Source organism: Nuphar pumila, chromosome 1 (genome assembly GCF_984573655.1).
Source record: "Nuphar pumila chromosome 1, dmNupPumi1.hap1.1, whole genome shotgun sequence".
Taxonomy (NCBI): Eukaryota; Viridiplantae; Streptophyta; class Magnoliopsida; order Nymphaeales; family Nymphaeaceae; genus Nuphar; species Nuphar pumila.
In genome coordinates, this window is record NC_143249.1 from 15,551,588 (window position 1) to 15,566,224 (window position 14,637).

Here is a 14,637-nt window from a genome sequence, read left to right on the forward strand (position 1 = left end):
AGAGAAATGACTAAAATACCCTTGTGTGTTTTACAAGAAAAAGGAAACATATATATTTACATATATATATAAAGATAGATACATATACATATATACATCATGTATATATGTATATGTATCTCTTTTTATATATATATATATATATATGTAAATATTTACATAAAGAGAGATACATTTTAACACCCTCCCTCAAACTTAGGGCACAATGACCGAAAGTTTGCTAAGGAGAAAGTTGAATCTTGGAGAGCAAAGTGCCTTGGTGAAGAAATCTGCCAACTGATATTCTGAAGTTACATAAGGAAGATCGATGACTTTTTGTAGATAGGCCTCTCGGACATAATGGCAGTTCATCTCAATATGCTTTGTCCGCTCATGAAACGTGTGATTCTTAGCAATATAGATTGCACTCTTATTATCACAACACAACTTTGTGGGTTCTTGAATTGGAATCCCCATGTCTTGCAGCAACTGATGAATCCAGACAATCTCCATAGTTGTAGACACCATGACTCGATATTCTGCTTCGGTGGATGATAGAGACACCTTCTGTTGTTTCTTACATCTCCATGAGATCAGGGATTCACCTAAAAAAATGCAAAAGCCTGTAGTGGAGTGACGATTATTTGGGTCACCTCCCCAATCAGAGTCAGTATATGCAATTAAATTCAACTCAGAAGATGAGGAAAGGAAAACTCCCTTGTTTAAAGTTCCCTTTAAGTATCTGACAACTCGGAGAACGACACTCATATGAACGGATGTAGGAGCATGCTGAAATTGGCTTGCAGTATGCACAACATGAGAGATGTCCGGCCTTGTGATGCTAAGATACATTAGAGATCCCACAAGTTGCCGGTAGGGGGTAGGTGTAATGAGATATTGCGGAAATATAAAGAGTGCATACAAGCACATACAACAATGAAAAAGAGACAATATCACAAGTCCACAAAGGGACAATACAAGCACAAGCCTTTAAGAAGGCAACAATATACAAAGCCTCTTATTGAAAAGAGAGAGAAGCTCTCTAGAATGAAAAATATACAAGGGGATCACCCCTATTTATACAAAAGGAAGAGGAGAGAGGAGGAGGCAAAATGCCTCAAAAGGGGAGCCAAAAAGGGGGCTCCCATGGAGTCGTTGGGAGCCCCCAACGGTCACATTTGTGACCGTTGGGGGCTCCAACGACTCTATGTTGGAGCCCCTTTTTGTTATTTAAAAAATACAAAAAATAAAAGGAAAAAATAAAAAAAGAAAAATACATTTAAATGAAAACTGAAAATAGTTGTTTTCTAAAACAACTATTGTGAAATTACAAAACTACCCCTATCGGGTATTTTGTAATACACAGAATATATATATATATATATATATATATATATATATATATATATATATTAGATACATTTTAACACCCCCCCTCAAACTTTACGGGGAGATGACGGAAAGTTTGCCAAGAAGAAACATGAAGCGAGGAGCCGGAAGAGCTTTAGTGAAGAAGTCCGCCAACTGATATTCTGAAGTGACATACGGAAGAGAAATAGTTCCTCGCAAGAATTCGTCACGGACATAGTGGCAATCCATTTCGATATGTTTTGTACGCTCATGAAAAGTATGATTGCTCGCAATATAGATGGCACTCTTGTTGTCGCAACAAAGCTTTGAGGCTTCGGTGATATCAACTCTCATGTCTTTAAGCAAACTGCGAAGCCATACAAGTTCCATTGTCGTGGTTGCCATAGCCCGGTACTCAGCTTCAGTGGATGATAGTGAAACTTTCTGCTGCTTCTTGCATCGCCAGGCAATCAAAGAGTCTCCTAGAAAAACACAAAAACCAGTAGTTGAGACTCGATCATTGGGATTACCTCCCCAATCTGCATCAGTATAAGCAAGAAGATTCAAGGAAGAAGAGGAGGATAGAAATAGCCCTTTATTAATGGTATTCTGAATGTAGCGGATGATTTGGAGAACAACACTCATATGCACAGTTGTAGGAGCATGCTGAAATTGGCTAACAGAGTGAACCGCATGAGTGATATCTGGTCTGGTGATGGTTAAATAGGTAAGAGACCCAATGAGTTGTCTGTAAGGTGTAGGATCTTCCAGAAGAACCCCATCCTCCAACCGCAATTTGGCATTAATAACCTCGGGAGTCTCTACTTTCTTTTAATCGGAAATCCCAGACTTAGAACATATATCTGCAGCAAGCTTCATCTGTGACAAAATATATCCTCTAGGAGAATATACAACTTCAATTCCAAGAAAATATCTGAGAAAACCTAAGTCAGACATATCAAAATTATTTTTTAACATATTTTTAACATTAATAATACTATTTTGATCATTCCCAGTGATAATCATATCATCAACATAAAGCAACAAAATTACGATACTAGAACCTGCATGTTTGACAAAAAGAGCAGTGTCAGTATAACAAGAGTGAAATCCTAACTTTATCATGATATCACTGAAACGATCATACCAAGCCTTAGGAGCTTGTTTAAGGCCATATAATGCCTTTAAAAGCCGAAGAGTTTGACCTTGCTTAAGATTTATTCTGGGTGGCGGATCCATATAAACTTCTTCACTTAAACTTCTATTTAAAAAAGCATTTTTTACATCAAGTTGATAAATAGGCCATTTTTTGGTTGATGCAACAGCTATTAAAGTCCTAACACTAGTCATTCGAGCTATAAGAGCGAATGTTTCTTCGTAATCAATGCCATATTCTTGGGAGTATCCCTTAGCAACTAATCTAGCTTTATATCGTTCTAAAGAGCCATCGCTTTTAGTTTTAACTTTGAAGACCCAGCGACAACCAATAGGTTTTTTGTGTGAGGGTAGATTAACTATTTCCCAAGTATTGGCCTTTTTTAGCGCATTAAGTTCAACTTGCATTGCTTCAACCCAATGAGGTATAGATTTAGCTTGATTATAGTGTGCCGGTTCAAAATAAGAGTGTAAGGTTATTAAACATGCCCGATAGTTGGGAGTTAAGGAATCATAGGATACAAACCTATTTGGAGGTATTTATATTCTAGAAGAATGCCTAACTTGTGGTTCCTCAGAGGATTCAGAAATTTGAGAGTATTTTTCGAGGGCACTAATAGGATTTTCTTGATTTCTTCTTGAGTAAACATTTATATTGGTATCGCTATCATGAACATTTATATTAGAATCACTATCATTTGAGGGTGTTATGTCAAGAGGGGATACCTCACGAGAATCATCAATGTTTTCAAGAAAATCTTCTTGTATGTCATCAATAAGATCATATAAGAATATATAGTCAATTTCATTTGTTTCTTCTAGTTTATCAAAACCGTTTTCTTCTTCTAGAAATGTTACATCTTTTGAAATATATAATTTATCATTCTTAAAATCATAACATCTATACCCTTTTTGATTTTCACCATATCCTAGAAATACACATTCAATTGCTTTTGGAGATAACTTATCCCTTTTGTGTGATAGGACAAAACATTTGCAACCAAAAATACGAAGACGATTGAAATCAGGTGAAAATTTAAAGAGTTTTTCATATGGAGAAGCATTTTTTAACTTAGAAGAGGGCATTCTATTGATTAGATAGATTGAGGTTAAGACGGCTTCGGCCCAAAACTTCTTTGGAATATTCTTAGAAATAAGTAATGTTCTAGCGGTTTCAATAATGTGCCTATGTTTCCTTTCCGCTAGGCCATTTTGTTGGGGAGTCCTAGGACATGACTTTTGATGGCAAATGCCATTTTGGGTTAAATAGTTTTGGAATTCGTGAGATAAGTATTCGCCACCGGAATCGGATCTTAAAATAGATATGTTACTTTGAAATTGATTTTGAACCTTTTTATGAAAATCTTTAAAGAAAGTAAATACTTCCGATTTATGACTAAGGAAATAAATCCAAACATACCGAGTAAAATCATCAATAAACGTGACATAATATGAATAACCCCCTTTAGACATAACCGGAGAAGGCCCCCAAACATCCGAATGCACCAATTCAAAAGGCCTTGATGAAAGAAAAGTTCTAGTTGGAAATGGAATAGACTTCATTTTTCCAAAAATGCAATCTTTGCAATTAATTTCTTTTTCCTTACAAAATTTGTTTCCAAAAGGAAAGAGATACATTTTGAAATAACTTGGATGACCAAGTCTTTTATGCCAAGTTGCCATGTTTTTTTCTTGGACATAAGAACAAAAAAAGTTTATAGGGAGATCAAGATGGTCCATATAATATATGTCTCCCTTTCTATGGCCTTGCCCAATCCGCTTCCCGGACCGGAGATCCTGCATAAAGCAACCATTAGATGAGAAAGATATTTCACATCCATGGTCGGCAATTTGAGAAACCGAAAATAGGTTTAAATTTAGTTTAGGAACAACTCTTACTTTTGGAACACAAAAATTTTGTGAATCTTTAAAAGAACCAATACTTGAAATTTTTAAAAAAGTTCCATCGGCCGTAGAGACACAAGAGTCCTTTGAATTGGTGCAAACATCAACAAGTGCATTTTCATGAGGGGTCATATGAAAAGAAGCTCCGGAGTCAAGGATCCAAGAATACGTACCGGGTGAAGATGATGAAGCAATAGCCGCACCCGATGTGGAGGAAGAAACTTTTAGCATTTGTTGGAGAGCCATAGATATTTGTCCAAGAGTTTCTTTGATGTCATTGTTCTTGCCTTCATCTTCTTTGGTGGTGGTTTCCTCAAGAGAAGCCACTTTAGGCTGGAAGGTTCCAATAAGCTTAGGACAAGCGGGTCTAATGTGACCCGGCTCATTGCAATAATGACAAACAATCATTTTTCTTCCTCCATTGTAGTTTCCTTGTTTCCCAAAATGAGGAGGCTTATAGGTTCTAACATTATTACCCGGTTTGGATACGGCAAGGACTTCATCAACATGCTTACTCATGCCAAGCCTTGTCTCCTCTTGAGTGATTTCGGCAATAGCATCCTCAATAGGAGGAAAAATAGATCTATGGAGAAGTGAAGATCTCACTTGCTCAAATTCGGGACGTAGCCCAAAAAGAAATTGAAACAATCGCTCTTGTTCCATTTGTTTTTGCCTTAAATCAATGTCTTCCATAGAAACCCATTTTGGCTCCAAGAGAGCCAATTCATCCCATAGTGGGTTTAAAGCACTATAATAATCTTGAATGCTAGAATCACCTTGCTTGGTGGTTCTAATCTTTTCTTGCAAGAAGTATGCTCTTGCAAGATCCTTTTGGGTATACATACCCTTTATAAAGGACCAAGCCTCATTGGCTCTACGGAATTTAGCTATATTAGCACATACCTTAAGCTCCACATTATTCATAAACCACGCAAGGATTTTTGCGTGATTGCTTTCCCAATCTTCCACTTCCTTTTGATGACTTTCAATGGCCTTGAGGCAAGCATCTCCTTCAAGAGCCTTTTCTTGACCTTCTTCAATCTTCGTGAGCATAAGCTTAGGTTCCGGAACGGAACCCATGACAAAACCCCAAAGCTTCTTCCCTTTGAGATTATTTTCCATTGCCGATGCCCACATCATATAATTCTTTCCATTGAGCTTGAAAGAAAGGTCTATTTTTGTCTCCATGATGTTGCCAAGAAGTGAGAAGATATCTATTGGATATGAAAAAACACGAACCACACCTTTCCTTCAAGAATCGAGTGGCTCTGATACCATGTAATGAGATATTGCGGAAATATAAAGAGTGCATACAAGCACATACAACAATGAAAAAGAGACAATATCACAAGTCCACGAAGGGACAATACAAGCACAAGCCTTTAAGAAGGCAACAATATACAAAGCCTCTTATTGAAAAGAGAGAGAAGCTCTCTAGAATAAAAAATATACAAGGGGATCACCCCTATTTATACAAAAGGAAGAGGAGAGAGGAGGAGGCAAAATGCCTCAAAAGGGGAGCCAAAAAGGGGGCTCCCATGGAGTCGTTGGGAGCCCCCAACGGTCACATTTGTGACCGTTGGGGGCTCCAACGACTCTATGTTGGAGCCCCTTTTTGTTATTTAAAAAATACAAAAAATAAAAGGAAAAAGTAAAAAAAGAAAAATACATTTAAATGAAAACTGAAAATAGTTGTTTTCTAAAACAACTATTGTGAAATTACAAAACTACCCCTATCGGGTATTTTGTAATATACAGAATATATATATATATATATATATATATATATATATATATATATATATATATTAGATACATTTTAACAGTAGGATCCTTGTTTCCCATCATCGATCTTCATTTTTGATCCCACAATTTTAGGGGTCTCACAGATTTTATCATCAGTAATACCTGATCTGTCAAGAATCTCACAGTCAAGTTTAGTTTGAGACAAAAAATAGCCTCTATGAGAGTAGGCTACCTCGATACCAAGAAAGTAAGTCAGATACCCCAGGTCTGACATTTCAAACCTTTCTTTTAAAGTGGTTTTAATGTTTCTGATGCCCTTTATGTCACTACCTGTTATCAACATATCATCAACATACAACAGTAAAATCACAATTCCTGCATCAGACTTTTTGACGAACAAGGTAGTGTCAGTGTAGCATGAGGAAAAACCATTTTGAACCATCACATCATTAAATCGATCATACCAAGCCTTAGGGGCTTGTTTTAAACCATAAAGCGCTTTTTGCAAACGAAGGACTTTCTCCTTTGGTACGTTCATACCAGGAGGAGCATCCATGTAGACTTCTTCATTAAGGTCCCCATTTAGAAATGCATTTTTAACATCCATTTGGTAAATATTCCATTTTTTAATAGATGCAATGGTGATCAAACACCTTACAGTAACCATTCGTGCAACAAGGGCAAAGGTTTCTTCGTAATCGATGCCGTATTCTTGACTATATCCTTTTGCGACAAGACGGACTTTATATCTTTCGAGAGTGCCATCACTCTTGGTTTTGACTTTAAAAACCCATCTACATCCTATTGTTTTCTTTCCTTCTGGAAGATATTGAAAAATCCACGTTTTGGCTTTGTTGAGGGCTCTAAGTTCGTTGTCCATGGCATCCCTCCTTTCTATTATTTCCTTAGCTTCTTTAAAATTTCTAGGTTCTTGATATGAGTGAATGGCACTAAGACATGCCCTATGCTTTGGAGAAAAAGACTCATAGGATATAAATCTAGAAGGATTTTTCCTAGATCTTTCAGTTCTTCGAGAGTTGTTGGAAGATTCACTAAGGTCACTATATTTCTCTATTGCACTTCTAAAAGTGCTTTTATCTCTATGAGTACAGGTAATTGGTTCATTTATCATTTCTTCTTCATCATGAATGGTTTGAGGAATACATTCACTTATATCCTCATTCTCATTTAATTCATCATCACTAAAAAAATCTTCTTTTCTAGATAATAGTTTAAACAAAAAGGAATAATCGACATTATCTTCATGAGTTTTGTGTTCTTCAAAACCACTTATGTTTTCTAAAAAGGTTACATTTCTTGAAACATATAGTTTATCATTCTTAATATCATAACACCTAAAACCTTTTTGGGTTTCCGAATATCCTAAAAACGCACAAGGAATAGCTTTGGGAGATAATTTATCATTCTTATCGGTGAGAACAAAACATTTACAACAAAAAATTCTTAACCTATTGTAATCGGGTTCTTTTTTATACAAGATTTCATATGGAGATATTTGATTCAAGTTTTTGGATGAAAATCGGTTGATGAGATAAACCGATGCAAGAGCCGCTTCGGCCCAAAATCTTTTTGGAATTTTTTGAGAAATTAACAAAGTTCTTGTGGTTTCGATTATGTGTCTATGTTTTCGTTCGGCCAACCCATTTTGTTGGGGAGTTTTGGGACAAGACCTTTGATGAACAATCCCATTATTTTCAATATAACTTTTGAAATCATTTGAGAGATATTCTCCCCCGGAATCGGTTCTAAGAATTTGTAATTTACTATTGAATTGATTTTGTATTAACATGTGAAAAACCTTAAAAGTAGAGAAAACCTCATGTTTATGTTTGAGGAAGTATATCCAACTATACCTTGAAAAATCATCCACATAAATAACATAATACGAAAAACCTCCCTTAGACACAACGGGTGCCGGTCCCCAAACATCCGAATGCACAATTTCGAAAGGCTTAGTTGAAAACATAGTTCTTTGTCCAAAAGGTAAGTTTCTCATTTTACCAAGAATACAATCATTACAATTGAAATTGTCTTTACATAAGGTTTTAGCAAAATGTAAATACGAAAGCTTGACAATATTTGGATGCCCAAGGCGTTTATGCCAAACATTTATATCCTTATATTGGGCAACATTACAAAAAGAGGTTTTTGGAATTTGAAGAAATTTCATGAGATAAAGATCTCCCTTCCTAGAGCCTTCCCCAATCAACTTCCCGGACCGGCGATCCGGGAGGAGAGAAGGTGGTCATGGCGGCTCCGGAAACGGATCCCTTGAGGAGTGGTTGAAGAGCTTCCATGATTTGATTGAGAGACAAAGTAGCATGATTGGAAGTAGAATGACCTTCCTCCTTGGTTGATTGGAAAGTAGTAGACATAGCCACCATCTTCTTCCATTTAGGGCATACCGGTTTAATGTGACCCGGTTCTTTGCAAAAATGGCATATGATCTTACTATAATCTCTTCTTCCATAATGCCCACCATTTTCTCTTCCTCCTTGATTTTTGTTAAAATGAAGGGGTTTATAGGTTTTAACATTGTTCCCCGGTCTTGAGACGGCATAAGCACCCTCATCCTCATCTTTAGAGGGAACGACCAACACACTTAGATTGGTTTTATTCATTCCCAATCTAGTTTCTTCTCCACTTAATTTGGTAAGCACATCTTCCAAAGGAGGGGAAGAGAAAGAAGATAAGAGAGAGGATCTAGTTTGTTCAAACTCGGGTCTAAGCCCATTTAAAAAGTTAAAGAAATGATCCTCTTCTAGTTGTTTGGCCCTTAATTCAATAGCCTCACCACTCCATTTAGGTTCTTGGAGGCAAACTCATCCCAAATAGTGGATAACTCGGCGAAGTACTCTCTAACGGACATTTCTCCTTGTTGAAGGGTTAAAGCCTTTTTTTGGAGATAGTATTTATGGGACAAATCTCTTGAAGTATACATTCTTTCAAGATATTCCAATACTTGATATGCCTTTTTGAACTTTAGAATGTTGGCATTAATTTTGGTCTCAACCGAAGAGAAGATTCATGAGATTATTTTGTAATTTTTCATTTTCCACTCTTCATGCTTCTTATTGTAATCTTCAAAAGCCTTTTCTCTTTTTTCTCCCTCAAGAACCTTGATCTCCCCTCTCTCAAGGGTAGTAATTTTTGGTTCGGGTCCGAGAATAGTTCCTTGAACATATCCCCAAAGACCCTTTCCTTTTATATGGGCCTCCATATTCCCGGCCCATACATGATAATTCGTTCCATTCAATTTGAAGCCAAGAGAGAAGTGAGAATCCTTTTCGCCCATTAGAGAGGATACAAAGAGAAATAAATGCGTACCATAATGCGAAATGAGTCCCTTCTTGATGTAGGAAGCTTCTAAAATATAGAATGAAGAGCCGAGTTTTCACTCCAACCACCACAACTTAATGGCACGCTTTACGAGGTACTCCAACGAAGAGAAAAAAAAACACGATCTTCTTTTCCTTCAAGCCTAGCTCTGATACCATGTGAAAATATCTCAAAAATGAGATAAAGTGTGCGATAAGCACACCACCACCAATGTGCACAAATGCACAAGAACACTTAGAACAAATGTACACAAAGGTACAATAAAGAAACTCAAATGCACAAAGGCATACAAAATATAAAGAATTTTATTGAGAAGAATGGAGAACAAAAGCTCCAAGAAGTGCATTTTACAAAGGGGGAACTCCCCTATTTATAAGAGGAAAAGGAGCCTTGGAGGGGCTCCACTAGCTGTTGGAGCCCCTCCAACGGTTAGAATTCTAACAGTTGGAGAGGCTCAACAGCTAGTGTTGAGCCCTCCAAGGTTGACTTTGAGTCAACAATCAAAAAGACAAAAAAAGAAAAGAAAAAAAAAAGAAAAAGAAGAAAAGTAAAAAATACAAAAGAATTACAACATATTCATAATTATGAATATGCCCAAAAGAGAAATGACTAAAATACCCTTGCGGGTTTTACAAGAAAAAGGAAACATATATATTTACATATATATAAAGATAGATACATATACATATATACATCATGTATATATGTATATGTATCTCTTTTTATATATATATGTAAATATTTACATAAAGAGAGATACATTTTAACAGCCACATGTATATACAACTCAAAGAACTAACAACTAGTTCTCTCTAACGGTTAGTAGAGCTAGCCAAAAAGAATAAAGAAGAAAAAACCTAGCCATCATAAAGGAAAAAAGGCAAAGAGAACGCATCCTAGAGTTCATATTGCCCATGACACAATGCAGCCCTATGTTGACCCATGACATTTCCTATGACATAACAAAATCTTGCTAACCTATACGAAAACACCAATACAATATTTTATTACATATTAAAATATAACAATCCATGGTTAGAATACTTATGCTTTCAGATGTCCATGTTAAATGGGATGCCCATGTCTATGTATCCTCGCATAGCCTGTATGTTCACGATGTCCATGCCACAAACAGCAGCCACCCATTGGATTGTTATTAATCTGCAGACAAATTATACACAAGTCAAGAAATTCTTGTCCCCACTGAACCTGATTTCATCAATCAATCTTCTCCTTATCAGCATTGTCACAGCCCCACTGTGCAACTTTGTTGTTGGAGACCTGCCAATGATTTATCTGGCAAAGTTGACCAGCAGTTTTCTGGCAAAGTTGACCAGTAGTTATCACTTACTCATGAGAATGGAAACAGATCCTGCTTTCTTTACTGAAGATAACAGCCCAAACAAATCATAGATTTTTATCACCACATGTGGTCTCCAAGATCACTTCTTTTTATGGCTGCATATTAGCCAGGTTGAGTCCAAGCTTGACTTGGTACATCATGCACCAAGGTTGAATTCAAGTTGGGTCATCCCAAGCTAAGCAATTTATTACAGAATGAAACCATTAAGGATGTATGAGACAGGGCTTGACCTACCATGTCTTACTTGCAAGAAACACAGGTCATGTTACAGGGACAGCCATTTTTTGTGCTAGAAAGCACATATATTTAAGCGATCTAATCAAGGTCTTCATTAGACTAAACTCAGGCTTGAGCTCAGCCCATTTATTAATGAGCAAGTTCTGGCAAGAAAGCTTTGCTTGTTTCTCGCCCTTAGTTTTTGCTAATAGTGCTGCAATTTTCTAGGATCATATTAGCCATGATACGGCAGTTTGTGGTACACGAACACAAACCTGTCACATCTATTTTCTGATCCAACACTACCCTGATGTTATGACTCTGTACAGGCATCTTGATTGGAAAATTTGGACATTATCAACCTTAAATTGCTAAACTGAGAACTTAGGCTTTATGAAGGTTCTGCAGGTTTGCCCTCTTGACAGGTGTCTGTTGGAATGTATTTATTCTGTTGCACTCTTCAGAGAAAAATTCGGAAGGATGACAAGCCTTCCCTAATCAACATAGGTTTTAGATGTGAAGAAGCTAAATGTCTACTGAGCACTATTTATGAAATGAGATGATATGTGCAAGTGGTGTATGGCTGCTTGGAGTCTTCCCTTTTTTCCTACTTCTATTGTGCACTTGGAAATTTGTTAATTTATTTCTTTTCCAGGGAAATTGAAGATACTGTGCTATTAGCTTTAACTAATCCTGAGGTGTATGATGAAATCGCTCATGGGACCCGTCGTAAATTTGAGTCTAATCGACCTCGTGCAGTACTTTTTGAGGGTCCACCAGGTGACTTTATACCTAGAATATTATGAACTGCACTTATCTACGCCTCGTGGAACAGTAGATGGTGTGAAGGTTACTTTCTGGTTATGGATATAATCTTAATAATGTCCTTTTCCTATTGCTTGCTTATTTATTGAAATTTTGAGTTTTCTTTTCTCATGCATCACTTTTATCTGGATTATTTCACTTTAAATTTCCGTGCTCCTTTTTTCTGGGGTTAATTTTTTTTTTTAAATCATTCAGTGAGATTCCCTGTAATTGAATAGAAACTAATTCTTGATGCTAAAATGAGGGATGATTGCTTATGATATTTTATTAGCTATAAACTTCATGCTTTTTCAATTCAGGGTTTTAGTTACTTTCTTTTGCTGAGCTAAAATCTTATTTAGGATATTTCTTTTAGCATACATGATGATTCTTGGCTCTTTGAAATTTGACTTGCCAACCTTCAGATTGTTTTAGTCCAGTCATGAGCAACTGATTCCTTTGCTAAAACAGTTTCTGCTAATACTCTTGCATGCATGTACTTCTTAGATTCTTCATTGTATGCATGGAATAGACAAATTGAGAATTAGGATATAGACCTTGGATGGTCTCTAATGCAGAATAATGCGTGGTGTATTTCAAAGATTTCATTCAAATCTACTCATGAGAGATCCGTGCTACTTGATGCTAACACAAATGGTGCGGGGAAGCATATTGATAACGTATAATAGAGGTTAATGTGCTATACTATGTAGTGTCACATGGCCTTTTAGGTACAAATGTTTGTACTGCATTAATATTTGATTAACATGCTTTTTCTGTCTGTCCTGGATGTGAACTTTTTAAAGACTAATCTCTGTCATACTGGCTACTCACAGTTTTTGGTGCATATTTTTGTGTTTTCCCTCCAAGAGAATGGAAAAAGTTAGATAAATATGTAAAATGTGGTTTTCTTGATGTTGTGATCTTAGGAAATGGTGTATGTTCAGTATTTAGTATGTATCTAGGCATGTTATCTTCAATGAAGATCTACTTTTTTTTTTTGGGTACTAGCATTGCTAAAAAATGCAAATATAATTATTCCTTTTTAATTCCATTTCTTGCTGACAACACTCATGATTGTGCCACATAAGACTTGGTGCATATTTAAACTATATTTGGAGGTTTCTTGGTCAGACACTTCTATTTCTTGAGGACAAGATAGAAACACAAAGTCATATGCATGAGATCCAAGTGTATTGTTTGACTTTCCTTGTAACAATCTTAACTTGTACCCGTGAAAAAGTGGCAATTTTTTTTTTAAAACAATTGCGGAAACATTCCTAAAGACCCCGGGCCTTTATAGTTATAACACATCCACAACCACAAGGGATTTTATACTCATCTTCCAAAACAAGCCAACTTTATTAATTAAGATTGTAACGCCCCGAAATCTTAACCCAATTTTTTTGAGGATTTTTTTTTCAATACAGCGGAAACAAGTTATCCCATAGGGTTAAGTATTCCAGAACATTACAAGTGGAGCAAAACCAAAACATTTATTTCAATATCAATAAATAATAACATCAGAGTTTCTCACACTATCCCTGGAACAATAAATCCAAAATCTTGATCGAAGCCTCATCCCGCAATCGCTCATAACCTCTAGCCGATTACCAGATCTTGATCATACATAACCTCACAGAGAATCCTTTGAGATCCCGATCCTCAACAAATGCCATATCCAATAAAAATTATTGTGATACACGCATCAACACAAATGACCGCTCTCAGGGTCGATAGCCACTATTATAATTGACAAGATCAACGCCGGATCACCTAGTTTGGGAAATGTACAATCTCACAAGGAATCACCGCCCTAGATGGTATACCTGGTCTTGTACAATACACTTCCTCACAGGAGTTCACCGTCTTTGCGGCTACTCGCTCTTGGACAGTGTACATCATCACAGAAAATCTACCACTCTATCTGGTTACCAGATCTTGATCATACATACCCTCGCAGATAATGCTTTGGAGATCAGGTCCTCAACAGATACCATACTCAGTGATACATGCATCAATACAATCGACTGCTCCGAACAATTGATCGCTCTTGGGGTCAGTAACCACCAATATGGGCACAAGCATGAATACCAACAATATGCATCATATCACTTCACATGGTAAAACAAAACACAAGATCACACGTTCCTCCAATAAGGTTCCATGAACTATGAACATTTATTGTATGCTTTCAACATTTCTTATCATGTGGCATTTCAATCACATTACACAGAAGCATATTATACTACACATCGTATTATTGCTACAAGGAACATTGCATTCCTCAAATAGAACCTCAAAGCATGAGAACACGCAAATTACATAATATGAATCAACTAAACATCAACATATGAAATTCCTACGTAGTTCAATAAATTTACAAAGGATTCAAGTTATATATGCATCTAAGATAATTTAGATCATTGCATCATCATATGCATTCACAATTCTTATCTCAAAGCACATCGCATTTGACCTTTCTATCGTGTAACTCACGCACCTATCTTCAAGACATTTCAATCAAATTCAAGATACTTATCAATCATGTTATACAGGTATACTATATTCACTTAGCAATCATAACGCAATTCTCTGCAATAAAACTATGTAGGCGTGATGTATTATTCACCTAAATAGTCTAAACTAATCATTTGTCGGTGTGATATATCATCCACATAAGCATCATAATCATAAGAATCTCGGGGATACACAAAGTCGTACGTAATTTTATCGATAAGCTTTTACTTGACAAAAAA

The 14,637-nt window shown here is 36.3% G+C and overlaps 1 protein-coding gene across 1 annotated transcript in view; it reads left to right on the forward strand.

The window, feature by feature from the left end:
- The window catches only part of LOC149848103 (uncharacterized), a 45,986-nt gene that overhangs the window by 11,735 nt on the left and 19,614 nt on the right, over positions 1-14,637 (forward strand). The window contains exon 7 of the mRNA XM_090010445.1: positions 11,730-11,854. Within this exon, the coding sequence (XP_089866571.1) occupies positions 11,730-11,854 (125 nt within the window). The remainder of the gene's footprint in view (positions 1-11,729; positions 11,855-14,637) is intronic.